This window comes from Ochotona curzoniae, unplaced genomic scaffold (genome assembly GCF_017591425.1).
Source record: "Ochotona curzoniae isolate NIBS_2020 unplaced genomic scaffold, NIBS_Ocur_1.0 contig_64, whole genome shotgun sequence".
Lineage (NCBI taxonomy): Eukaryota > Metazoa > Chordata > Mammalia > Lagomorpha > Ochotonidae > Ochotona > Ochotona curzoniae.
The window spans coordinates 23013969-23041616 of NW_024466502.1; the positions used below are offsets into that span (position 1 = coordinate 23013969).

At 39.6% G+C, this 27648-nt stretch overlaps 1 protein-coding gene across 2 annotated transcripts in view; it reads left to right on the forward strand.

The window, feature by feature from the left end:
• The first annotated feature begins 409 nt into the window (after positions 1-409).
• MYCBP2 (MYC binding protein 2) overlaps positions 410-27648 on the forward strand; it is a 208949-nt gene continuing 181710 nt past the window's right edge. Inside the window, exon 1 of one of the 2 annotated variants that reach the window (XM_040991268.1) lies at positions 410-1030. In XM_040991268.1, coding sequence (XP_040847202.1) covers positions 732-1030 — 299 coding nt within the window. In that variant the 5' untranslated portion in view covers positions 410-731. The remainder of the gene's footprint in view (positions 1031-27648) is intronic. The other variant, XM_040991267.1, reaches the window with a different exon arrangement.

The window sequence follows — 27648 nt, forward strand, 5'->3', positions numbered from 1 at the left end:
AAATTCCTCACCTTCTCACTCTTTAACTCTGAATGAACCAGCCCTGGTCACACTAAGCCTTGGTTTGGGCAGCACAGACTTGGGAGGGTCGGGGCCGGGGGTCAGGTGTACGCCCCACGTCATCCTTCGGCGCTGGGCTCCTGGCCTGTGCGTTAAGGCCACACGTCTCCCACCGGGAGGGAATCCATTACCTGAAGGCCGGTAGCAGACAGCTGGGCCCCACACTTCGCTCACTCTTCCTCAAGCTGTTAGGAAATCCCGGAGAAGTGGATTTTCTCCAGAGACCGCACCGCCCAGCCGCCCCACACCCAAAGCCTCGGGGCGGAGGGAGTGGCGGCCCGAGAGGGCGGGGGCAGACGCCGAGCTACTGAGCATGTGCGAGGCGTGGCGCATGCTCGGTGCGGCCGGCAGCTTCCCATTGCGGGCAGCCCCGGCGGTGGCAGCGGTGGTGGCGGCGGCAGCGGCGGCACCGCCTCCTCCTCACACTCCGCGGGCGGCGGGGTTAGATGAGCGGCCCCAGTAGCGGCGAGGGCGGCGCGGGGGGGAGGAGGAGGAGAAGGAGAAGGAGGAGAAGGTCGCTGTCTTTGTAGTCTCTCTGCCGCGGGAGCGAGAGGCCGCCGCCGGCGTCGTCGTCGTTGGCAAAGGACTGTGTGTGCGTGCGTGTGTGAGTGAGTGTGTGTCCGCGCGTGTCTGCCCGCCCGGCCCGCGGGGACGAGGCGACGGCGGCGAGGATGATGATGTGCGCAGCGACCGCTTCCTCCGCCGCCGCCTCCTCGGGGCCCGGAGGGGACGGATTCTTCCCAGCCGCCACCATCTCTGCCTCCCCGGCGCCGGGGGCGCTGTTCATGCCGGTTCCCGAGGGCTCCGTGGCTGCCGCGGGGCTGGGGCTGCCGGCTGCGGACACTCGGGGTCACTACCAGCTGCTGCTGTCAGGTCGCGCCCTGGCCGACCGCTACCGGAGGATTTACACCGCCGCGCTCAGTGACAGAGACCAGGGGGGCAGCAGCGGCGCCGGACACCCGGCCTCCAGGTGCGTGTCCAAGGGTGCCCGTGCTTGCGCCACTTGCCGCGTGTCGTGTGCGTGTTGTGTGTGTGTGTGTGTTCGCGTCTTCGTTGACCCAGCTGTGTTTCATTGCTAGCTAATTGCTGGACCTTAGAAACATTTATTGAAATCCCGGGAGGGTGCGGTGGCTGCAGCTGTGTGTGTGTGTGTGTAGTGGTGGTGGGGGTGTGGGGGAGGTGTCATCCAGGGCAGCCGTGGCGTGTGATGCTGGACGCCCTGATGGTGCTGGTCGGTTTTGACACGTGTGTATTGTTGAGGAAGGAGGAGGCATGGGTCGCGGGTAGTCGGGTAATACCCGAAGAGAAGTGGTGGAGGAAGTGGCGTTTCCAGTGTCTCTGCCGCAATGTTATTTGCACGCCTCCTCCCCACCCCCATTCCGTTCTTCCTCCCCCTTCTAACTCGGCCTGCGCCCCCCTCTAAAGGTAATATGCCTTTCTGTAAGGGAAACAGTGATGGAGATCTTTGGGCTGGAGGATAGGCACCAGGTTTCCTTTTCAAGGCCTTGTGAATAGGAGATGCAAATGGAGATTTCTGTAGGTGTGAAGAGAGTCTGATAGAGGGTTTCCTAAAGCTGCTCTTTAATAACTAGGCCTTTGGGTCTTGTAAAAATGTGGTTGCAGCTGTCCATGTGCTGGACTGTCCCATCAGCCATTTCTCTTCATTTTGGGTTGTTTCCTCTGTTATTCGTAGGTTTTAGGATCCAGGGAGGATTTGTAGGGGGAGGGGGGCACCCTGAAGAACTTCAGTCAATGACCGCAGCTGGTGTAGCATTCCACCGGCTGCAAATTTTGAGTAGCTCCTGGATTGCTTGCATTAGGGCTGGCTGTACCTATAACCTCCTTGTTGTAGATTTCAGTCACTTTCATTTTGCTTTTCTTAAAATGTGGGTGCCTTTCTTTTCTTTTTCTTGCCCAGGGATCTCACATTGTTTTCTCTTCCTTGCCCTTACATGCCACATACCCTGAAGGTTGATTACTGACTTGTTTGGCCAGCTCTGACAGTGGTTACAGGGAGTTGGCCATATCCTTTCTAAGGTATCTTCCTGCAGGTGAGGAGAGCACAGGAGAATTTTGTCAAAGGAGTTAAAGACTTTCATGGTTTATTGCTTTTTAGGCAAGAGGCAGGTGTGCTTTCCAACCATTATGCAGAGGGCTGGGCTGTAAGTCACCTGTTCAGTGGTCAGTAGGTATTGTGGCTTCAGCACTGAGGAGAGTTGGGAAGATGGAAGAGGGTGGTTCCCACTTTTTCCTGGTGAACCAGTCTTGGAAGATGTGTAATTGTTTACCGGATTAGGCACGTGAGTGGTTTTGTCTGATGAACAGAAATGTGTGTAAACACCCCTTGCTATCTAACAAAGGCCAGAATAGTACAAGTTTGTTTCTTGCTAGAATTTCTGAAAATAGCACAAAACCGCCTTCGACACTTTCCCCCCTGCTAATTATGTGTAATTTTGAGCTGTGGATGTTTAAATTGTTGACATTGCACCTATATTTGTGTAAGTCTCCTCGGAGAATTTAAATTTGTATTGTATGTTGTTTCCAGACTTGTGCAATAATGTATGACTAGTATATTCCTGTTTTGGCTTTCAACTACTGGTATAATGATGTGATTTTTATGTATGTAAAACTGTACTAACACTTTCAGACAGAACTAATATAGATCAGTCATATACGTAAAACTTGTAAGAGATTTTTATTCTTTGGTCTTTTTTTATATTAATCATTAATGAAAATAAGATCTAGTTTAAGTATTTCAAAAATTGTCCACAGAAGCCAGCCTTGTGCTGCATGATATTGCTTGTTACTGTCTGGAGCATTGGTTTTTGCTGTTCACATTTTTAGTTTTTTAGCCTGTAGCTCCTTGGTATTGCGGATTTGAGTTCTGTCACATTTCTTGATAAAGATGATGGGGAATGTAGAGCTGGAATTTAGGTTCTGAATGAATGACATAATTAACATTGTAGTTAACAGTATTAGTGAAATTGAGATCATTCAGAGCTAGAATGGAGCAAGGGTATGGAATGAAGCTCTGCGAGCATATTTAAAGATGTGAGAGAAAAAGGGGTGGGGGAAGACCAGAAAAGAAGAAGAGAACCAAGAGAAGAAAGTATTAAGGGGTTTTTGGGTCATGTATTTGAGGAAGTGGTCATGGAAGAGGAATGTGATGAGGAGTGGATGGAAAGGGGTTGGAAGTTTGGGGGGGGGTTCAGAGTTGAGGAAAAGATACCAAGTATGGGAGGGTAGATGGGCTAGGCAAGAGTGGGAGGATAAATAAAGGAGGAGGAAGAGAGAAAGGGAAGTGAGGGGGTGATAATTGGTAGGAAAAGTTCAAAGGGAGGTCTTGAACAGGTTTAAAATCACAGGTGGAGACACTAGCCACTGAGAAAAGGTAAGGGCTTTAATTTGGAAGAAAAGGAGTTGAGTTTGTAAGTATAAACAGTGTAGGTTTGTGGATGGGAGAACTATATCCTGTTCAGTTTGGTAATACTGATGTCCAGTGTGCTGTTGGCATTCTTTCTGTGATTATGAAGTCTCTCCTTTGTGTTAGGCACTGTTGCAGGTCTGGCAGTTTAGAAGAGAGCAAGACAGACTAGATTTCTGCTGTCTTGAAACTTCCACTCTACTGAGAGAAGTAGGCTACTGATGGATTTATCTTATTTTCTTTCTCTTTCTCTTTTTTTTATTTGAAAGTGCTACAGTGATGGGGGAGACAGATCTTCCATCCACTGGCTTCCACCCCAGGTGGCCACAACAGCTGGGGCTGAGCCAGGCCAAATCCATCTAGGTCTTCCACATGGGTGCAGGATCCCAAACACTTGGGCCATCTTGTGCTGCCTTTCCAAGGCCATTAACAGGGAACTGAATTTGAAGCGGAGCAACCAGGATACTAGCTCCCGGCTGGTGTCTAATTGTGATGCTGACATAACAAATGATGGCTTTACCTGCCATGCCATGACATTGGCCCTATTCTTATTGTTTGTGTGTGTGTTTTAATATTTGCTTTGTGAGTTTTAATATTTGTTTTAGGGTCAGGGAGAAAGGAGAGATAGCATTTCCATCCACTGCTTGTTCCCCACATGCTCACAATATTTGGGAATGGACCAGGGTGAAACTAGGAGCCAGGAAAACATTCCAGGTCTCCCATGTTAATGACAGGAACTCAGTTACGTGAGGCAACATTGAGGGCCACTGAGAGCCTGTGTTTGCAGGAACCTGGAGTCTGGAGCCAGAGACAGGGCTGGGTATTGAACCAATGTACTCCAGGATGGGATGCAGATGTGTTAACCACTAAGCTGAGTGCTTGTCATGGAAAATGAAAAAAATTTTTAGTGATATAAAGCTCTGAAGGAAATAAAGCTGATCACATGTGATAGAGTGATTTATAGTGGGTCTGTTTTATTTTAGTTAATGCTGTCAGGAAAGGTCTCTTTAGAAGTTGGCATTTAAGTTGAAATATAAGCATGAAGAGGTAGATGTGAGGAAGGAGTGCTTTAGGGCACTTCTGGTGTTCAAATAATACCATGGAAAATAAATTGCCAGTCCATGTTAAGTGGATTCAGTGCTATAGATTATGTTGTAGGTGTGGAATTGAGAAGCAGGATTCAACCCTAATGGGATCAGTGATTCAGATATCAAACAAGTGGTCAAGAGCTTGGAGTCAAAATCAGACTACTTTTAAATACTGGTTCTGTGACCTTTAGTACATTCTGTAACTATTTTGTCTCCCTTTAACACGTAGAATAGAGATAATGTGGATGGTTGATAGCAAAGAATTCATATATAAGGTATTTGATACACTCAATGGTATGTACATTATGCTTGCTTATTTTAGCTGAGGGATTTGGGGACTCGGAGGGTAAGGATCATCTGTATCGTTTTGGTTTCAGTGACTGTTCAGTGTGAGAATAACTTTAGTAAATGAATAAATGTGTTTTTAAATGAATGAGACACATCAAAATTGGAACATTCTTGGACTGAGAAATTGTACAGGAAATGAATAAAGGAGTGTTTCCTAAGTTCTGAGTGTGAATGACAGTGTAATCTTGCACATGAGGAGTAGTGGCTGAGGCAGAATGTCTTTTCCCATCTGTGTTGAGTAAGTTAATGGATTTTTTCTTTGTGCATTTTTTCACTTGTAATCATACATGATTATTGGAGGGACATTGTGTTTGCACACAGAGAGCCCATTACATATTTTCTGTTCATATTTAAATTTCTCATCAGTGTGGATAAATTTTCTTTTCAGAATTTATAATTGAGTTGTCAGGATTAAAGTGTGACTGTAGGTCAAAGAAAAAAATTGAAACTGATGACAGTATTTGGCTATATGGTTAAAAGGAAAGTGATGCCAGGAGAAAGCTGATAGACTGGAAGATAGAAGTTAGGGTATCTGGGTCGGGAAGTGGTAGGAGAACAAGTGAATGGAAACAGTATGGGAGCAGTTTGAGAGCAGTTGCTTTTCTTCTCTAAGCTGAACTCATTGAATTCCTTCAGGTGCCTTGTCTTATTATAAATTATACTTGTGTATGTGCATGAGATTTGGCTATTACCGGTTAAGGTGATAATTAATCCAGTAAATGTTTAGGGGCTGTTACTTGGCACTAACTTTTGAGCCTAAAGTGATTTGTAAGGTGAAATCCTAGTTTATTATCTGTCTGGGACTAAAAGATACAGTTATTTAGGAAAATGTTAAATGAAGTGACTATGAAACTTACAGGATTGCATTCTGGATCTGCTCACATGCATGAAAGGAGCTAAGAAAGCAAGGTTTGTGTGTAGGTAGTAGTGAGAATTCTTTTGGGGAAGGTGTCACGAGAGAAAGCCACGAGATTCCTTTCTGGAGGTGGAGGCTTTGCCCAGTGGTAGGGAGTCTTAAGGATAAAAGAAATAATTAGATTTTATTCAGGAAACACTAATCAACTCTGATTTTGATTTGTGAAGAGACACAGGCATGTGTTAGAAAATGATGTGGGATTGAGTCATTATATACATATCTCTTTGCAGATAGGTAGTAATTTTCTTCATATAAGTTGTTAACATCTGTGGCATCCTATAAAACATATAAACATATGTTAAGGAAATACTGTTTTCTTGGCATACTGCTAGGTAGAAATGTGAAATCAGTCTCTCAGTTCAAGAGAATATTTTCCACTCTCAGCTTAAAGAAAAAATATTAATTCAAAAATACTACTATGTTAAAATTTGTTTAAAATTGTCAATAGAATAGTTTAATTTTTTTCCCTTGGAAAACCACCCCTAATGTGTAGGTTTTTGCAGGGAGAAGTTATATGAATAAAATTTCCTTTTTTCTTTAAAAGATGTATTCATTTTTATTAGGCAGATCAGATTCACAGAGAGGAGAAATGGAGAGAAAAATCCTTCATCTGCTGGTCTACTCCCCAAGTGACTGCACTGGCCAGAGCTGAACTAATCTGAAGCTAGCGGCCAGGAGTTTCTGGGTATCCCATGTGAGTGAGGAACCCAAGACCTTGGGCCATCCTCCATTGCTTTCCCAGGCCATAAGCAGAGAGCTGGATGGGAAGTAAAGCAGCTGGGACACGAACCTGCAAGGCAAGGATTTAGTTAATGAGCCTTTTCGTAGGGCCCTAAAAATCATTTTCATTATAACAAAATTTACTCTTTTTAAGTTCACATTTGAAGAGTCCTGAAACTGTTAACATAGGCACATATGGAACATTTCTATCTCCTCAGGAGGTTTCTTCAGGTCTTCCAATTCCTGATCACTGATACTGGTCACTAATATTAAACCCTATTCTTCAAGACAGGGTCCTAAATATCATCAATCTTTTATTTCTTGTAACCGGAAGTTAGATTTTGAGGTTTCTTTAGGTTTTATTTAGACTCAGTTTAGCAAGTACATTGTGTGTATATTGAATACTGTATACTGAATACTGCATATTACCTCCCAGACAGAGGTGGTCAGTTAGTTTGTCTCATTGATTAGTGAGTATGATTGTTTATGTGGGATGGTATTCTCTGGCTCTGTCCTGTGTCAAGGTGTACTCTGTCCATTTGTAGTGAATGAATAGCTGGCATACCTCATCTTCAGCCTGTGAAAATCTTTGACAGGGTCAATAATTTTGTTAAGAGTTCCAAAATAATGACTTTTTAAAAACACTCTGTTCTTCTGTATTTACTGATAGTCTTTTGCAAAGAATAGTTTTTCCCCATGAACTGGTGGTGAGCTGTAGTTTTAAGAGACCAGAACAGATGCCTAATCTGCCTCTGTTGTCCCCCATTAGCCAGGTTGGTGTGATAGTCCAGTGGTGGTATGGTTATCCACCCAGATCACACATTTAGATACATAGCTCTCTAGCCATTGAGAATATTGATAGCTAAAATCGTTTTCAGCTGAGTGCAGGCAATACCCTTAGCTAGCAGAGCTGCTTCCTGCAAAGCCATGCCTCCTCTTCCTACGATGCCTGCGTCTGAGGTTTATTCTGTGTAAAGGCATAAATGCCTGTCACTTTGGCTTGAAGAGAGGACTGCTTCCAAGGTCCATCCCACTTCCCCACAAGAGTGGCTCAGGCATTCCTGTGCATACGTTTTCTGTTTGGTCCCTTTCTGTGCTCAGTCCCATCCCATTCCCCAAAAGTTGACTGAAGGGATAATGTCCAGTGATTTTTTTTTTTTTTTGATTTGCAAGAGTCTCCGTTTCTGGCTCTGTTCCCTGGAGAGTTCTACTTGGGGCAGTTGATGTCATGAATGGTCTGAGGAAGTAAACTTTAAAGTGAGATTTTGGAATCAGTTTATCTGCTGGATGGCAATGAGAGCTTCGTTCTAATGGTAGATGGAATGCTAATATCGATAACCATTGGCATAGGTGGTAGCTGTGCAATTGTCAAATCCTTCACAGGTACCAGTCGGGATGCAGTTCTCATGAAAGGACTGTCTGCTCTGGTGGCTATGTGTGATATCTTAGGTTTTGAGCTGTCCAGAGAAATTGTTGACAGGAAAATGTAATCATGTGGCTGTTGATAAAGTGACATTAATAGACTGGAGAAAGATTGTGGAAGGCTGAGGATCACTGAGGGAAAATTGTGAAAGAAATTTCTTCAGCTGTATGTTAAAAGATGGCTATCATTGGAGGGAAGAAGCCAAGAGTTAAGCTCAAGAGGACAGCAAAGCTCGAGGATGGCTTCGATTCTCAGTAAGATTGCTATGCCAGGGTCAGTACTCCAAATGAGAAAGAATAGGACCACAGGCCTCCTGATGGAATATCTTAGTTGTTGCATCTCAACTCTCCCTTACCTCTTTGGAGCTGTAGAGATGTGCTGCTTCTGGCTAGAAGGTAGCTGCTCAAAGATTCTGATCCCATTTACTGCTTTTGCCTTGCTGGTTTTTCCAAATCAGTAAATATTGTTAAGTTGTAACAGAATCTATTGGGAAGTGGTGGACGTCTGAGGGATTATATACATACTCAGTGGCAAGTGCCCCCATGCACATGTGTGTGTACACACACACAGTGATTCCTAAATTGTTCACCAAGGCAATTGAAAACACCATATCAGGGCCTGGCACGGTGGCCTAGTGGCTGAAGTCTTCACCTTTCATCTACCATGATCCCATTTGCGTGCCAGTTTGTGTGAGGTTGTTCCACTTCCCATCCAGCTCCCTGCTTGTGGCCTGGGAAAGCAGTAAAGGATGGCCCAAGACCTTGGTATCCTGCACCCAAGTAGGAAACCTGGAAGAAGTTCCTGCCCTTGGCTTTGGATCAGTTCAGCTCTGGCTGTTGCGGCCCCTTGGGATGTGAGTAAGCAGATGGAAGATTTTCTCTCTGTCTCTTTCTCTGTGTATATCTACCTTTCCAAAATGATAATAATAAAATAAATCTTAAAAACAGAAAAACACAACAGCAAACACACAGGAATGCCAGGGGTTGTTTCCAGGGATACAGAACAATGTCTGTCAAAAGCTACTAAAGTTGAGTTAAATTATGGTTTTAACATTAGATTCTGCTACATTTCTTTTGATGTCATATTCCTTGCCACATTGGACTTTTTATTAGTTGGGTATGGCATAAATCAGATTCCATGCAAAATCCATGTGGAACAGGAAAAACAGGGTTAAGTCTCCAGGTTTGAGAAGTTGTATAGTACCCAACAGGTACACATGTTGTGGTTTTCTTTCAATTTATTTTCTTTCAATTTATACATATCAGTATTTAAATGGCTACCAACCTACTAGTGCATAAATTCTTACTATTTCCTTGAACTAACTGCTTAGTAAATGCCACTGTTAGGCGTTTTCTTTTGACCTTTAAGGGCTGTGGAGGAATTACTGATGAGGGCTGTATCTGGGCCAGCCAAGAGCTTGTGTTGGTCTTAGCTTATCTAGCAACTAGTGCGTCTAGGTGGGTAGTCTGACAGGAGCAGACGCCAGCCGGTCCATACGCCCTGGAAACAAATGGGACTCTGTTTGGATGCACTTTGTTGTCAATGTTCTTACTAAAATATTTGGCATGTAAAAATTGTATACAGGGTACACTGTAATAATCAGATCCACATATATATGATTGGCATTTCCATCTCCTTGAAGATTAATCATTTCTTTGTTGGGAACTTTAGAACTCCTCTCTCTGCATCTTTATAAAATATGTAAAGGATTGTTATAAACTATTGTTAGACTATTGTGCTATACAGCAGAAGTTAGTCCTAGCTACCCATTCAGTGGCTGTGTATTTCTTCGCATCCACACCATTCCTAGCCTCTGTTGACCACTATTCTATTTCTACTTCTGTGAAATCAACTTTCTTAGCTCCCACATATGAAAACATGTGATATTTTTGGCTGTCGTTGACACATATTCTGGGCATGAGCCTGCCTTTCCAGCTTGCAGGGACTTGGCCAACAGCACTATTTGAGGGCTGTTAGAGTATTTGTTTTCCCCATCATAGGGATCATTTTATGGCACAAGAGGATCCGTGGGATCCCTTTGTCCCAGTATGTGCCACATCATCCCTGAGCTGCTGACTTGACAGAGCAGTAAAGCAATGTCTTTGGCTGGCACAGCTGAGGACATGCTGTATGTAGAGTGGGCAGGATCCCTTGTGAGAATAAGTTGCCATCCTCCAGCGTTTCCAGAAAGAACACATCAAAGTAGGAGTGGTCTCACTTAACCACACTCTCAATGATCCACCTGGAAAATGCATGCTTCTGAGCACTAGAAGTTGAAAGATCCAGATTCTCAGAAACGTTCCAGAAGATATGGCAAAAATGCTATTACACTTTAAGCTATAGCTGCTACTGGGACTTTGGCTTCTTTCCTAAAGACAACAGTGATGACTTATATAGGGCTACTGTTAAAAAATAACTTGAAATGGACACAGCTAATGTACCATTCACGTGGAGGAGGTAGAGAAGAATGAAGCATGGATAATTGTCACACAGTGACCTCCTTGGTTTTTCTTGATACTTCCTTATCCAGTGTTTCTGGTAAGTGAATGTGAGCAGGACCTGGTGACCATCCAGTGAAGTCAACTAGCCGAATCAGCAGAAATGCTAATCGAAATTGCAGGGACTCTAGAATGGCTGGTGCAGATACAATTGGCAGTGTCCATTTGGGCCTTGAAACCACCATTAATTATGAGGGCTGTAGGTTGTCCTTCCTTTTTCCTCGGAATAGTTTTTCCAGGAAGTGACACATTAGAATTCTGGAAGAACTTTTCACAGCATGTATTTGAAGCAAGTGAGTCTTAATGATAGAATGGGACATCTATAGTTGAGTGCTGTTGGAGGTAGAGCCTATACCTGCTGTCGGAGTGGAGAGACTCAGTCTGCCCCACTGCTGGAATTGTTGCTTGGCTATACACTCTTCCCTGACTTTCTTATTGTCTTGGACTGAAGCGAGCTGCCCTGCCCTTGGTTATGTGGCATTTTTGGACACAACCTGCATTTTATGGTTTTTAGTAGAACTATAATTACTATTTTTCAAAAAAATTTTTCCGTTAAATACTAGTATATGACAATATAGCTCTGCTATGTTATGTATTTTAATATGTAAAATAAAATACATTGATATTAACTATCTGTAACCTTGCTAAGCTCACCTATTTTATCAATTTGAGTAAGTTCCCTACATTTCCTACTTTGTTGATTCTTTTGGTTACAAGTATGTATTGAATTTTGTCAAATATATCATCTATTGAAATGATCATATATTGAATGAAGAAAATTCTGCCATATTATTGTTTTGAATGTTAAATCTTACATTTCTGGGGATAGAAGCTTCTTGAATGTACTGCAGAGTTTAATTTTTTTTTATTAAACTTTTGTGGTTCCTATTCATGAGTGACACTGGTTATTTTTTTGTATTTTTGCTAGGTTTTAGTGTTTACCGTACCCTATAATTATCCTCATCACATGAACTGAATTAGTAATCTCCTCACCTGTATTTTTTAAATTTATGTGGCATTGGTGTAACTTCTTAAAGGTTTGATGGGCTTCACCAGGGGAAACCCATTTATTTGGTCCCGGAATTTTCTTTTGGGAAAACTTTGAATAATTCCTTCTTTTAAATAAATAAGGAATATTAAGATTTTCTGTTATTTTTTACAACAATTTTAGAATTTTTGTTTTTTTTTATATTTTGGAGAAATATGTCCATTAACTAAATGGCTGAAAATTTTTGTCATAAGCCTGTCTGTAGCATTCTGTTATTATCTTTTAATATCTCTGGAATCTGGTTAGAATGCCCCCCCTTTTTTTTTCAAATAACTTTTCTAGAGCAATTTTAGGTTCTTGGTGAAACTGATAGGAAGGTTCAACGGTTTCTCATCTGCCTCCTGGGTAGCTCTGCCTATCTGCTCCTGTTCTTCTTCCCTTGTCTCTCAGCTTCAGACAGCGAGCAAAAAGGCATGATTGAACTTCATGTGGTTGGAAACCTATAGTACACAGCCTTTTCCGATTGAAGTCTTTCCACTTATTAATATGAATTTAAGCTTCCTTCATATTTTTGTGGCTTGGTATATCTTTTTAGTGTTGAATAATAAATACCCCCTTGTCTGGATGTATCAGAATTTATTCATCTGCTGAAGGACATGCTGGTTTACTTCTAAGTTTTGACAGGAGGTGGTTATAAGTGGTGTGTTTTTTTGTTTGTTTCAAATTCTACTTCTCCATTGCTGGTATTTAGGAAAGTGGTTAACTTTTATATGTATTAACGTATTGGGCAGCTTTGCTATAATGTCTTATTAGTTCCAGGAATTTATTTGTTAATGTCTTTGGATTTTCTACATAGCTGATCATGTGATTTACAACCAAAGATAGTTTATTTCTTCCTTTTTGGGCTGTGTTGTTTTCATTTCCATTTGCTTTATTCCATTGGCTGACTCTTCCAGTTTTGGACAAAGAGAGTAATGGTAGAATAGTGCCTTCTTATTGTTAAGTGAGTTGCAGGTTTCGTATAAAAGACTTTGTCACACTGAGGCCATTGACTTGATTCATACTTTACTGTGAGTTTTATTATGTATGTATATTAGATTATCCCCAAGTACTTTTTCTCTGCATCTGTTGATATGATCTTGTGATTTGTCATTTTTAGCTACACACAAATGTTGATCCAGCCTTGTATACCCCAGATAAATGCCATTTAGTTGTGGTATATACTTTTAAGAAATATATTATTGGATTTAATTTGCTAATATTTTAGCAAATATGGGAGTTTTCACCTCTTTCAGAGGAATTCTGGTTTGTAATTTTCTTGCCTTAAAATGTTTTTGTTTGGTTTTATTTTAGAGTAACACCAGCCTCATGGAATAAGTTAGGAAATATTCCTTCTGCGTTTGTTCTCCAAAAGAGACGGTAGAGAATTGGTGTAATGTCTTTCTTAAATATTCAGCAGAATTCATCAGTAAGTGCAGGGGGCTAAGCTGCTTATCAGGATGACCTCATACCACATCAGATCTCCTGTTCAAGCCCCAACTATTCTTTTTCCTGCTAATTAAGGCGTCCTGTGCTAGGAAACCTGCCACGGGACAGGGAGCTCTTGCATGCCGATTTCAGTCCAGCTTACTCCCAGCGGTTTAGTCTTCTAGGAGTAAACTAGCAGATGGAAGATACCTTTCTCTCTGTCACTCTGCTTTTCAAATAAATGAAGAAATTCTTTATGATTTGAGAAATAATTAATCACTGAGCTTTTGGGAATTTTTGTTTCTGAAAACTTTAATTATTGATCTAGCTCTCTAATAGCTATCTGCTACTTCTGTGGGTTTAACGGATCGTGTCCTTCAAAGAACTGACCTGTTTCTTCTAGATTGGTTGTTCATATTATACTTTTGTTGTTTTACTGTCCGAAGAATTAAAGTGGTAGCTTGTGTTTTCATTCGTCATCATTTTGTTTTTTTTGTCTTTTTTCCTTGATCCTTCTAGATAAGTCTATCAGTTTGAATGACAATTCCAACGAATTGATTTTTCTCTATTTTGAATTGACTTTTCCCCTATTTTGTGGACTTTCTTTTGTTACAATATATTTTATTTTTGCGTTTGTTTTTAATTTTGTTGATTAATTTTTTTATTTGCTCTACATTTTCTGCTTATTTTGACTTTGTTTTTTCTAGTATTGTAAGGAAGACTTAGGTAATTTTACTTTTCTAATGTGCATACTTAAACTGAATTTTCTTTTAAGCACTACTATAGTTGCATCCTACTTAAGTATATTTTAATTTAATTAAAAATATTAAAATCATGATTTTTTTTATCTCTGATCTATAATGCATTTAACTAACTTCAGATTTTGACATTTCTTTCATTGTTTTCTCTTTTGCACACTTTGCATGATTTTGATCTTTTAATATTTATTGAGACATTTATTACACAGTGTATAGTCAGTATTTGTAATTGTACCATTAAACACTTGAATCTATTCCTCCATTCTTGTAAATGTCATTTGTTCTTTTTCTGTAGGTTTTATTTGGGGGGAAGTTGCTGATAGAAGGGCATTACATTGCTATTCTGTTGATCTTAGCTTTTGAATTGAAATGTTTAGATCATTAATATTTACTATTGTTAAGTACTGCTGTGATAACCTTTGGGTCTGCGGTTTTGTTTTTCTTTTTTCTTCTTCTTTGCTATCTTCTGGTTTTATGTTTAGGTTTGTTGTTGTTGTTGTTGTTTCTGTCTTAGGGATTACATTATATCTGTACCTAACCTATCACAAGTTACATTAAGAAACATTGCTGCCATAGAAATTGCTTCATTCCCCCTCTCCAGGTGACTTTCTGTTACAGTTGTCATATATAGCTATATTCTTCTTTTAACCTTTATTTATTTTTTTTGCAGTTTTTAAAAATGTATTAATTACATTGCATTATGTGGCACAGTTTTATAGGCTCTGCGATTTTCCCCCCACCCCTCCCCAAACCCTCCCCCCATGGTAGAGTCCTCCACCTTGTTGTAGTATTATAGTTCAAATTCAGTTGAGATTCTTTCATTGCAAGCATATACCAAGCATAGAATCCAGCATCTTATTGTCCAGATAAATTCAACGGTTTCTTGGGGAGACCATCTCTAGTCTGAAGGCAGAGCTGGCAGAATATCATCCTGATCAATTAAAAGCCCCAACATAACATCAGCAGCAATTTATAATGTTATGGAATTGATTGACATGGTATTGAGTAACCAATATGTTAAAAAAAATGCAAGTTCGTAACCATATCCTGTGATTTCTTCATTGACATTTCAATTTAGTTTATATACAGCCAGGTTCTATACACCTTAAAATGGCTTTAGATTACTATTCAGCTGTTTCGTATCTATTTTCATTATAGTATTTAGCAGTTTATGGTGTTGAATCATGATTTTGCTGAACCTGGCAGTTTTTCGGTTAGTCTAGACTGGCTTAGCTATATACTATTTAAAAGTCAGAGTTACAGAGAGGAATGAGAGAGAGACTCTTCCATCCAGTGGAGCACTCCCCATATAGCCCCAGTTACCAGGTCTGGGTAGGCGGTGGCTGGGAGCCAGGAGCTTCATCCAGGCCTTGCACATGGGTTGTAGGGACGCCAGCGATTAGACCACCTTCATTATTTCCCTAGGTACATTGGCAGGTAGCTGGATCAAGAGCAGAGCAGCTGGAACTCAATGCCTGTGTAGGGCATTCACAGCTTTTCCTGCTACGCTGTTATCAGCCCTGTTAACTTCTTATGTTGTAATTTAGTTTGCTTTTGTTTTTGAAGGATATTTTAGGCTGACATAGAAATCTGAGTAATGTATTTTAGCACTTTAATGATGCATTTTCAGTCTTGTCACCTCCGATTTCTGACAAATATTTAGTAATTTGAACTTAATTCTTCTAATGGTACATGTTATTTTTCTGTAATTCTCTTAAGAACTTTTGGTTTGTTTTTGATTTTCAGTTTTATTTGATGTGTCTAGACATGGTTTTCTTTGGATTTATTTTCTTTAGGGAATGCTGATTGTGTAATAGCAAATTTTGATTGTGTAATTTGTATTTTACTCTAAATTTTGTACTTTTTTTCTGCCATTGCTTCTTAGAATGTTTTACTCCGATTTCTTTCTTCTACCTCCTGATAGTCGAGTGACAATTATGATAATACTTTTGAGTTTGGTTCGTAAGTCTGACTTTTTCAACTTTTTTAATGTTTTGGATTATGTCAAAAATTTTATGTAGTCTTATGTCAGTAATTTTCTAACTCAAACTCTTTACTCCACATTTCCATTTTCTTCCTGAACCATTATTTTTTTTAGCATAATATATTTAATTTTAGAGTTTGCATTTGATTGCTTTTTAGAGATTGAGTGTTGTTGTTATTGTTGGCTAATAACTTAGTTCCATTGAATTCCATTTGTCTTTGGTCTTACTAATGGAATAATGTATTTATAGTACTTTATAGTCATTATTAGACAATATATAGTTCTCTTAGTTGCTGTATTTTGATAACTTTTTGCTTAAACTTCATCACTTTTTTCCTTTTTGCAATGTAAGACTATGATATGTCTTTTTTTTTTTTTTTAAAGATTTATTTATTGGTTTGGAGAGCAGAGCTACAAGAGAGACGAGAGAGAGAACGAATGAACACGAACAGGAACATGGGATGCCTTTCCATCCCCTGGTTCATTCTCTAAATAACTGCAATGGCCAAGCCTAAGCCAGCAAGGCAGGTCAGCTGGGCTTTATACATCTCTGGGGAGAGTTCAGACTTCAGGGCCTCAGCTGTAGCCTTCCAGAGCACCTCCATGGGACAGCTGGGACTCAGTGCCCTTGGGAGATTCTTATGGTCAGGCAGCGGCTGAATTGGCTGCTCCACAGGACTGGCCTCGCTCTTAGTGTCACTTCTAAGGCCTTGGCCTGTAGGGCGTCATTGCTTCCAGTCTTTGGACAGAACTGACAGACAAAAGAAAAAAATTATCAAGCAGGAAGATTGACTCTTGAATGAGTTGTTTTTGCATCTTTTTCGATTTTCAAAAAATTTTCTCTCACTTTCTAATATTTTGCCCAAAGTATTACTTGTAAGCAGTGGGGGAAATAGGTTATCTTTGAGCTCATGTTACCCTACTAGAACCAGCCTTTTCTGACTCCTTTTAAGATTTTTTCCTTTTCTCTTTGGTTTTTAGAAGTTTAGTAATATTAGCAAAACACTTGAAAGGATGTCTGCTTGGAAGATAGAGTGACAGAAAAAGGAGAGAAAGGGATTTTCTATCCACTGTTTTGTTCCCCAAAATGGCCACAGTGATGAGGACCGAGTCTGGCTGATTCCAGGAGCCAGGAATTCCATCTGGTCTCCTTCATGGGAGGCAGAGATCCAAGTTTAGCCATCTTCTCCAGCTTTCCCATGAACATTATCAGGGAGGTAGATTGGAAAAAGAGCAGCTGGGACTTCAGCCAGCAGTTCAGTAGGTGGTGGCTTTATGTGCTGCACGACAATGCTAACCATATCAAAACAGAGCTTTTTGGGAGCTGAAATTGTGCCACCTGTGGTGCACAGGTGAGCTTTGGCTGGTTTTTGCCTGCAGCTGTTCAACTTCTAATCCAGTTCCCCGCTAAATGCCTCTACCACCCATCTAAAGACCTGAATGAAGCTCCTTGCTCAGTGCTGGCTCTTGGCGGCATCTGGGGAATTAACCAGTAAATGGGAGATCTTTCTGCTTCAGCCCCTTTGTAACTGACTTCAAATAAGTACATCATTTAAAAAGAGTGTCTGTACATGTGTATGTATGTGCGTGTACTTGTTAGTCCTAGATATCTGTATGTATGTACTTGCTAGATGTCTTTGTATGTATATTTAAGTTCTTTAGAGATCTGTCATTGAATTATAAATTTTGGTCTTTATTAAATATTACTTCAAACCTAATCTGTTATTTCCTATAGGAATCCAGATAGACATTTGATAATGTTCATTATCTTATATGCACTTGCATTTTGTCCTTGTGTATAGGTGTGTGTGTGATCCAGGGACACTTAAAGAATTTTGTAAATAGGTAAGGTACATAGTGCATGTGTGTATCATGTATATAGGACCTTTAAGATTTTTTCCTTTATTTTTGGTTCATTGATCTTCATATGTTTAGGACACATACCAAGACATTTTTGGACCATTCAAATGAACATGATATTTGTGTATGGGACATGTATTTATGATAACATAATACTTTAGGCTTTATGGGCTATATAAACTCTGTCGTAGCTATTTAGCTGTGTGCTTTTAACTTAAAAGCAGTCACATCACAATATGTAAACAGGTTAGCATGGCTACAGTGCAACATAGCTTTATTTACAAAATAGTTGGAAGGTAAATTTGGCCTGGGGGCTATAGTTTGCTGACCTCTGAGGTAGGTGCTGTTAGTTGCAGGGCTACATTGTGAAGTGAGGAGGAAAATAAAGGAATTTTGAAAGTCAGTATTGCTAGGCATCTGTGAATGGGAGTAAGACTGTAGAAGATGAATGAGAAAATAATTTAGGACCAGGTTGCTGTGTTATACACATTGCTTTATTTGAGAATAGTATGGAATCACAGGCTTTAAGGTAATGTAGTGATACAATAAGGTTTTAATTTGTAGTGGCTGGCATACTGGGGCTACTGCTTACTGTACTGGCATCCCATTTTAAAGTGTTGGTTCAAGTCCTACATACTGTACTTCCAATCTCTCTGCTGATGTACATGGGAAGCAATAGAAGATGGCCCTGTAGTTGGGCTTCTACCATCTTATGTGGGATGCCCAGGTGGGAGTTCCTGGCTCCTGACTTTGACCTAGCTTAGTTCTGTTTTTTTTCAGCCATCTGGGGAGTGAACCAGTGGATTAAAGATCTCTTCCCCTCTCTCTGTTGCCTTGCCTTCAGATAAACAAATAGTATTTTTGTTGTTGCTTTTTTTTTTAATATTCAATTTGTAAAGGCATGTAGAAAGAGAAATGAATAGCAGTGCTTCTGTTAAGGGAGCAGTTAATGTAATTCTGGCCAAGGAAATAACTAAAAGGCTGTGGCATGGATGAAAAGCAGGGATTTGAGACATTTTTTGCGTTAGGAAGTGACAGGTATTAGCAAGAGGCTATATCTTACGCACAGAAATAAGAATGCCTATTTGGATGGGTCGGGAGGAAGAACAAGTTTCTGAAGAATTCATATTGGTACTCTTGCTTTTCTTGTTTAGTTATTTCAGTCAATCTTACGATTTCGAATATTTCCCAATTGCATTTGACTTCCCAATGTGTGGTCTGTACCTAAAGACCTCTTCTCTCAAGCTCTGGAATATAGTTTGGGAAGACTACTGGGATTCTCTCAATCCTGTCTCAAATATTTTTTATATTCAGTGGCTTCATATGAACCTACTGTCACTTACAAGCTGCTTTTTTCCCATTGGTTCATTAAATAGGGATCTGAGTTGAGGTTGTGAAGCTGGAGTTAAGACTTTATGATGAGCCGAAATAGCCAAACAACTTGCACTGAGTCCATCCCTTCTTCCAGAAAATAGAAGTCACATTTTGGTAGGGAAGAGAGTAGAGTAGAAATTGATATATAGTGGGAAAGTAGTAATTACTTTTTGTATCTTTAGTTATATTTTCTAAAAGGAAAAAGCAGAGTTACAGAGTCAGAGATCTTTCACCTACTGATTGACTCTCCAAATGGTTACAATGAACAGGGCTGAGCAAGGGTCGGAACTTCACCCGATCTCTCTCATGGGTTGTAGTAACCAAAATTCTTGCGCCATCCTCCACTGTCTTATCAAGCACTGGATTGAAAATGGAGCAGCCAGGATTAAAACTGGTGTTCAAGTGGGATATAGGTATTGCAAGTGGTGGCTTAATTCACTATGTCATGCTGGCCCCAAAAGTGGTAGTTTAAGGAAGGAAGACAATTAGTTTTTGGGTTAAACAGTGTGGCAGTTAGTGTCTTGCCTGTATTGTTTTATCATTTATCTATGTGCTACCCACCACAAAAATCTGTAACTTTCAGGCTGGAAAAAAAAAGTCTGTGCAAGACAGGCCAGAAATGTCAAAGTTAATTCCTTTAGGAAAAGCTTTTGCGAAAGACAGAAGGTAATTAGTAGGTAAATACCTCATTTTTCTCACTTAGGATTGGGGCAACTCTGAATCACAAACTGCATCATCTTCCATGATTAGTTCTTCAGGGGCACCATCTCTCGTTGCCCATTAGGGCAATGAACTGGCTTCATAAAGCCTTCTTCTCTTCCCTATTTCACTTCTGATTTCTCTTACTAATGTGTTTCCTGAGGCCACGTCTCAAAACATAGGCTGTACTTAAATCCTTGAATCAGAGGTCTGCTACCAGAAACCCACACCAAATTGGTCACCAAGCTCTAGATGCCCATTAGTTACTAAGTAGCTTTATAAAGCATTCTTCCCTTCCCTGTTGCACTTCTAGTTTCTGTTACTAATGTGTTTTCTCTCAAAACATGCTGCACTTTAAACCTTGAATCAGAATTCTGCTTTCAAAAACCCACACCAAATTGGACACTTTACTTTAGCATGCAAATATTAAGCAGGGCTTGGTGCCATGGTTCAGTGGCTATACCCTTGCTTTGCATGCATTGGGATCCCATATGGGCGCTTGTTTCTGTCCTGCCTGCTCCACTTCATTTCCAGCTTCCTGCTTGTGGCTGAGGAAAGCTGTAGATCCTGCATCCGTTTCGGGGACTCAGAAGAAGTTCATGGCTTTGGAGCAGCTCAGCTCTGGCCTTTGCAGGCACTTAGAGTTAACTAGCATAAGGCAAATCTTTCTCTTTGTCTCTTCTTCTCTCTGTAAATCTGCCTTCCCAATAAAAATAAATAAATCTTTAAAAGAAAAAAGAAATACTAAGCAAAAGTTGTTTAGCACTAATTGAATACCAAAGTGCTGCATTATCTGAGCATACATACTAATTGTAGCCTTTTACGCAGGTTAGAGAACTTAGGCACAGAGAGGTAACTCTCAGGATCACTTGGGAAAGCAAAACGTGTAAATAACAGAACCCACATTTGAATTCAGCTGTTTTTGTCTGAATTCTGTACTCAGAATCTGATACGCTAAAGTACAAAAATAAAATGAGAGGGAGAAGGAGAAAGAGATCCTGTGAATGTAGATAACTAATATAGTAAGGCTCTGATAAACATCACTTCAAGATGAATGGAAGGGCTATGAATGGAGTACATCCCTAACGATGCCCATTTTATCAGATAAGCAAAGCTCAGGGGTGACGGAGAAGGGTTGAAGTGGCCAGAACGGTTATAGATTTTCATGGTTGGTATTTGTTAGAGAACATAACTGGTTCTAGACCATCGTTTGATGATGCTCAAAGACTTTAATAGCTTTTGTTAAATTATAAATCGAACATTGTAGATATAAATGCATATAAAATGTGAATAAATACACTGCAAGTATCTTAAAGCTGTTTTTTCTCTTTTTGAAAACTTGATAAATGAACTCGTTATATTTGAAATTTCTGCCACTTGAAGTCTTTTTGTGTTATCTGCATTGATTTTCTCTTTCTGCTTTTCTCATTCATGGCTTCTTATATCTTTGCTTGTCTGCTTGTTAGCTCTTTTATCCTTGTGGTATTTCTTGGAGACCTAGAATGGATTAATTGTATAGAATGACTCGCAGTTGCTTCAGGGCTTGAGATTCCGGGCCCACTTTGGCTAAGTGTGCAAGAAGTGTAAATGTGCTTGAGGCATGGTCTGTAGCCTTGCCTTCCTTTTTCTTTTCCTTCCACATTCGCCTCTCTTTGTTTTTCTTTTACTGTTATATTTCCAGAGTATCTCTTTTTGCTTTTTTAAAATGGTCCTCTCCTTATGTGAAGACTTCCAAATAAGATCAGGAATCTAAAGCAATACAGATGACATCTGCTTGCATCTCTCCCTAAATCAACTTGCACTGTTTAAATTTCTTTTCTTATTACTAATTATCAGGATTGGGTAAGTAAATAAAATTTTTCTACTTAGTAATCAGACTACCGTTTCTCCCTAAGTTGTTCAGTGTTGCCTGAATACAGTGTTTGTATCATTACGTTAATTACACAGGAGAATCAGTCTGGTTTCTGCAGAAGAGCTTCAGGTTACATATGGTGTTTTATAAATTTGTTGCTTTTTAGAAAGTCTTTCATCAACTAATGTTGATAATTATGACTTATTTGTGAGTTTTTTTATATTTTCTTAAAAATGTTATCTATGTTTGAAAATGCTTCTTTTTAAATGTTAGGACTTTTACTCTTTTTTTTTTTTTTTGCCCCATTTATGGCCTCCAGAATAATGTGAAGAGCTTGAAGTAGTATTAGGATAAATCATTTTATCCCTCTGTATTTTGTGGAAGTATTAATTTCTCATCCTTTGGTATAATTGAGTATCTGGTTAAAGTGAGGATTTTTTCCCCCGCATAGATTATCAGGTTAAATATATTCTCTATTCCTAGTGTATGAAGAAGCTTGATCACAAATATTGTTTAGCTTTATAATATACTTTTCTCTGCTTCTATTAAAGCAACCATTTCCCCTATGCTGTTATTATATTTAAGGACATTGGTTGGATTTTGCATTTTATATATTTATATGTTACCAGAATTTTGAGAGATGACTTTTTTCTCACACTTTTTTTGGGGGGAAGAGATGAATTATAGCATTAAAAATTACCCTTTTAAAGTTGGTTCTTTTCAGTTGACTCACAAGTAGAACATTATTGTCACCCCAGAGCAAGACCTTATAGCTATTAATCACTCCGTTTACCTTTTCATCAGCCTCTGACAACCCATAATCTGCTTCTGTTTTTATGAATTTGCCAATCTAAGCATTTAGTATACACAAAATTATTATAGTTTGTGCTTTTGTGACCTTTTTTTCTTTCATTTGGCATGTTTTCAAGGTTCATTCATACCCACAGCATGAATCAGTACTTCATTCTTTTTTTTATGGCCGACACTCTTTTTCAGTTATGCAGGAATGCTATAATTTGTCCGTTCATCAGTCACTTAACGTTTGGATTGTCTTCAGCTTTTGGTTATGTCATTTTTTTTTTCTGTACTCATTGGAGATGCTGATCTGAAATGTTCAAATCTTGAGTCGTTTTTTTGGGGGGTAGCAAAGTTATGCTGCTCAGAAAATGAGTTTGAAAATGCTTTTTCGGGCCCGGCGCGGTGGCGCAAGTGGTTAAGTCCTCGCCTTGCACGCCCGGGATCCCATATGGGCGCCGGTTCTAATCCCGGCAGCCCCGCTTCCCTTCCAGCTCCCTGCCTGTGGCCTGGGAAAGCAGTTGAGGACGGCCCAAAGCTTTGGGACCCTGCACCCGCGTGGGAGACCCGGAAGAGGCTCCTGGCTTCGGATCGGCATAGTATCGGCCCGTTGCGGCTCACTTGGGGAGTGAATCATCGGATGGAAGATCTTCCTCTCTGTCTCTCCTCTCTGTATATCCGCCTTTCCAATAAAAAATAATAAAAATAAATCTTTATAGAAAATGCTTTTTCTTTTTGTATGTAAGAGATAGTCTAAGAATGATAATGTTTGAAGGAATATTTCAGTGGATACTGTGTTTGGAAGAATTGCCAGTGAAGCTCTCTGAGTATAGTTTTTTTTGTGAGGGAGGGGCAAAAGCATCCAGGTGTTTCTGTTTCGTTTTGCTTTAAATAATAACAAAACTTCAGATCTGAAATAGTCCTTATTTGCTGTTAAGAATTTGTATTTTTCATGGACTTACCATGTTTTATTTAAGCAGTCAGATTATGTACAGCATCTATAGTGTTGCTTTGTATTTCTCATTGGTAATTTATGCTTTTATTCCTTTTCCTCTCACAAATCTTGCCAGAGGCTTGTCACACTTAACCATTTCAGAGAACCAAGTTTTCACTCCTCTTCAATTTTTTTTTTTAAAGATTTATTTATTTATTTGAAAGGTAGAGTTAGAGAAGAGAATTTTGCATCTGCTGGTTCCTTAAATGACTGCTAGGCCTGAAGCTGTGCCAGACTGAAGCCAGCAGCCCAGTACTTCTTCCAAGTCTCCCACATGGGTTAACACACACTTGATGTATTCCTTGCTGCTTTCCCAGGTGCATTATGAGGAAGCTGGATTGGAAATGGAGCAGCTGGGCTCAAGCATCGTCCGTTTGGGATGCTGGCTCTGCCTGCCGCAGCTTCATCACTTGCCACAGTGCCAGCCCCTCTGCTCCATTTTAATCCAGTGTCTGCTTTCTGTGTCATTGATGTATGTTCTCACGGCTTTATTTTTCTTTGTACATTTTTGTTTTGCACATTCTTTTGCATTAAACTTTACTCCATCACAACTCTGGCCCTCAAATGTTCATTTACTTTTCACCTGTTCTTTCATTTATTAAAAAAAGACCTTCCTTTTGTAAAGATAAAATTTCTGCTTTTTTTCCCTTAAGTAAGATAGTAGACAAGAGTACATCTTCAAAGTTTAAACTTTCATAATAGAGCTGTGGAAGCAGTAAGGACTAGGTGAGTTAAACTATTAGAGAAAGGAGAACATCTCCAAGATGAGCAGAGACCATGGGCATTTTCCTCCGTGGGGGCATTTGTAGAGATTGGACGTGAAGAAGCAGTGAGCTTGGTATAGTACAATTCTGTTAAAGAAAACAAACTGCTAGTGGGGCTTTTCATAGTGGTACACAGCTTGAAGTGACCATTATCTAGAAAAGTCACAGTTGCATCGCCACTGTTCCCTAGCTTATGTCTCAGAAATGAGACACATAAGATAGGTGAAGAGGCTGGGCCAAAAAGGAAGAGCTTTCTCATAGTTTCTGTGTAGAGTGAGGGGTGCATGTTGTATGTGATCCTTAATTGGACTGAGAATGCGAATTTATTTCAAGTCCTTGCCTCCTGACTTTAATACCTGGTTTATCTGTAAGTCTGCCTAGTTTTTTGGTTTTCTCTTATTAGTCAGTTGTTCCTCCTTGACTGTTTTAATGCATTTATTTATTTTTTAATCTTAAAGTACATTTAACTAACACTGTATATAGAACATCTTTTTCCCCCAGATGAACTTGGAGTATTTTCAAAGCTCTTACTTTTGAGACATGAAAGTTAGTTTTAAGAGGAAAAAGCTTTGCATTAGTGGGGTGATGTTTTGAATATTTTATCTGTGTTGCATACTAATTGTAGTATTTGTTTTCCTTTTCATTGCCTTTTTGAGGTGAGCAAACAATGGCCCACAGATTCTTTCTGGGTCCCCTTTTTTGATACTGTCTGTGAGCTAAGGTCTACATTTTTAGAAGACAGAATTGTTCTTATGTAGTATTTGATTTTCCTTATACAGTGTGGCTAATAAGAAAATTTTCTCTTTGGAATTTTTATTCAACAGTTTTTTAAAGTTTGTAAATCTGCCTTTAAAAAACAAACATAGAGAAGGAAAGATTCCTTCCATGGATTCATTCCCCAGATCATTGCAACAGCTGGTGCTGAGCCAACCTTAACAGAGCCAGGAGTTTCTCTGGGGTCTCCCACATGTGTCCAAGGACCCAAGAATTTGAGTTATCTTCCGCTGCTTCCTAGTCCATAAGCAGGAAACTGAATTGCAAGTGGAGCAGCCAGCACCCAAACTGGCACTCATATGGGATTCCATACTTGTAGCCTGAGGATTAGCCTGTGGAGCCACAGCACTGTGCCCCTGCCCTCCATTTTAAAAGATTTATTTATTACTATTTGACAGATTAGAGAAGATAGTTCAGCATGTTTTTATAGTAATTATTAGACATGGTAATAGCTTTTTACCTCTTATTTTTAACCATAATTCTTTCAAAGCTTGTGGGTGTAAGGCTTTGTAAGAAAACTGTAAGTCTTAGAGGACCAATCGCAGATATTCTTCAGAGGTTCCTATGAAAGTCTCAAGATGAACTGTTAATGTAAAAGATGTGTTTCTAGAGTTACCTTTTTATTTTTATCCTAAGCTATCATGAAAAATTTATTAGGTTTCAAGTATAGTCATTAAATGAGATGTTATGTTACTAGCAAATAGTGGTTTTTTTTCTTTTCTAGTGTTGAATACAGATTTTTTTTCATATATTTTCAACTGTTGCTAACTCTAAAACAAAGCCAAATCAATGACAGAACAATAAACTGATTTGCAGTTAATTTGGGGAAAAGATGCTTTCTTTTCAAAACTCAGTGGATTCAGAGTCCACTAGCACTTTAACCAATCAAAAGACTATGCAAGGAAAGAGGAATTTAGGAGTACTTGCAAAGTCATTTGAATTTTATTAAGTAAGTCTTGAAGTCTTTTAAACTTTATTAAAACAAAGTTACTGCATGGTAACTGAGAAAATCTGAGTCCATGATAAGTATTCTCCTAGGAAATCTAACTGAATTCGGATTTATATTTTTTGCTTTCTAAAAATTGATAGTGAATAAAATTTGGTGCTTTCAAAACTATATAAAGGAGACCAACATTTTAGCATAAGAGAAGGTTGGTTTTTGAACTGCACAGAAAAAACTAATTTTGCTTTTCATTTATTTACTTAATTCATGAACATACATGACATGTCAGACACTGATGGCAGGGCTGAAAGTGCGAAGTTCGAAGAGATATACTGCATACTCATAATGCTTTTAGTTGGTTAGATGTAAGAGGGATATCTATTTGTATTTAGCTTATGACTGTCTTTATTTTTGTAGCATACATTCTTCCATTGCAAGCAGAATTTCCATTACCTTCTTTGTGCCAAAATCTGTAAAATAATACCATTAATGGATTTATTAATATTGGATTAGTATTAGCATTACTTGCTAGACAGGCTTTAAATGCATTCATCAATATGTATATCTGTTCTTGGTCTTTTGTGTGTTTTGCTGAATAAGGTTTTGGGTACCTTTCTAAGACAAAGACTAGAGCAGTGAACAAAGACAAAGACTAGAGCAGTGAACAAAGACATGATAACACACTGTCAGAAGCTTATAGCTGGTAACGGGGCTATACATTGAACAACAATCCCATGCATATAATTAAAGATTAAAACCGTGCATTAGAACAGTAAGATGAACTCAGGGTAAGTTTCTCTAATGTTCACTCCATCTGTTGAGTTACAAAGACTTGGCTAAGTACTTGACACATGGAATCTCAGAGGTGGTTGGCAGGACAGGATAGAGGAGAGAATTCAGCCATAGGGAAGAACATTTGTGATGGCCCTGAAGGAACTTAGCAGGTCTGTCAACCGAGAGCATTTCATTGTGGCTGGAGGATGACAAACCAGGTGGAGAGGAATGCAGTCTGAGTCAAGAAATGCTGTCAGAGTTTAGCTGCTGGAAGAGGATCTACTGAACCATGGTTATTCATGATGGGTTTTAAGAATTGTGTTTTTAAAAGTTTACTTGGGTTCCTATGCGAGCAGTAAATCAGGAAAAAGTAAATGTGGATTTGCAGAAATGAGTTAGGATGTTTTGTCAGTGATCCAAGCAAAAAGTGATGATACCTTAGATTATTTATTTATTTATTGGAAAGTCAGATATACAGAGAGGAGGAGAGATGGAGAGGAAGATCTTCTGTCCAATGATTCACTCCCCAAGTATGCCGATGCTATGCCGATCCAAAGCCAGGATCCAAGAACTACTTCTGGCTATCCCACACGGGTGCAGGATCCCAAGGTTGGGCCTTCCTCGACTGCTTTCCCAGGCTGTAAGCAGGGAGCTGGATGGGAAGTGGAGCTGCCAGGATTAGAACTGGTGCCCATATGGGATCCCAGCGAGTTCAAGGCAAAGACTTTAGCCGCTAGACCACGTTGCTGGGCCCAGTACCTTAGATTTTTGGCATGGAAGCAATAATGTTGCTGTACAGATTCAAAAACTGTTCATGAAATATCGGCAAGATTTTTGTGACTTGATTTGGACAGTGAAGCTGAAGAAAGTGTCAAGAATGCAGTTTGCATGTTGGTTGCTTATGTCTGCTTACTGACATTAGCATCTTTTGCAACTCAAACATCTTCAAAATCTAATTTATTTCTTTAACAAATGAGCTCTTCCTCCTGACCTCACTATTTTTTTGCTCTCCCAGTGACCTAGACTTGACACTTTTCTCTTGCCATTACTTCCACTAAATAAATCACCAAGTCTTAGTAAAAAATTTATCCTGTTGGTTCAGCATCTGGAATCATCTTTTCCTTCTCCACTCTTCACATTTTGTC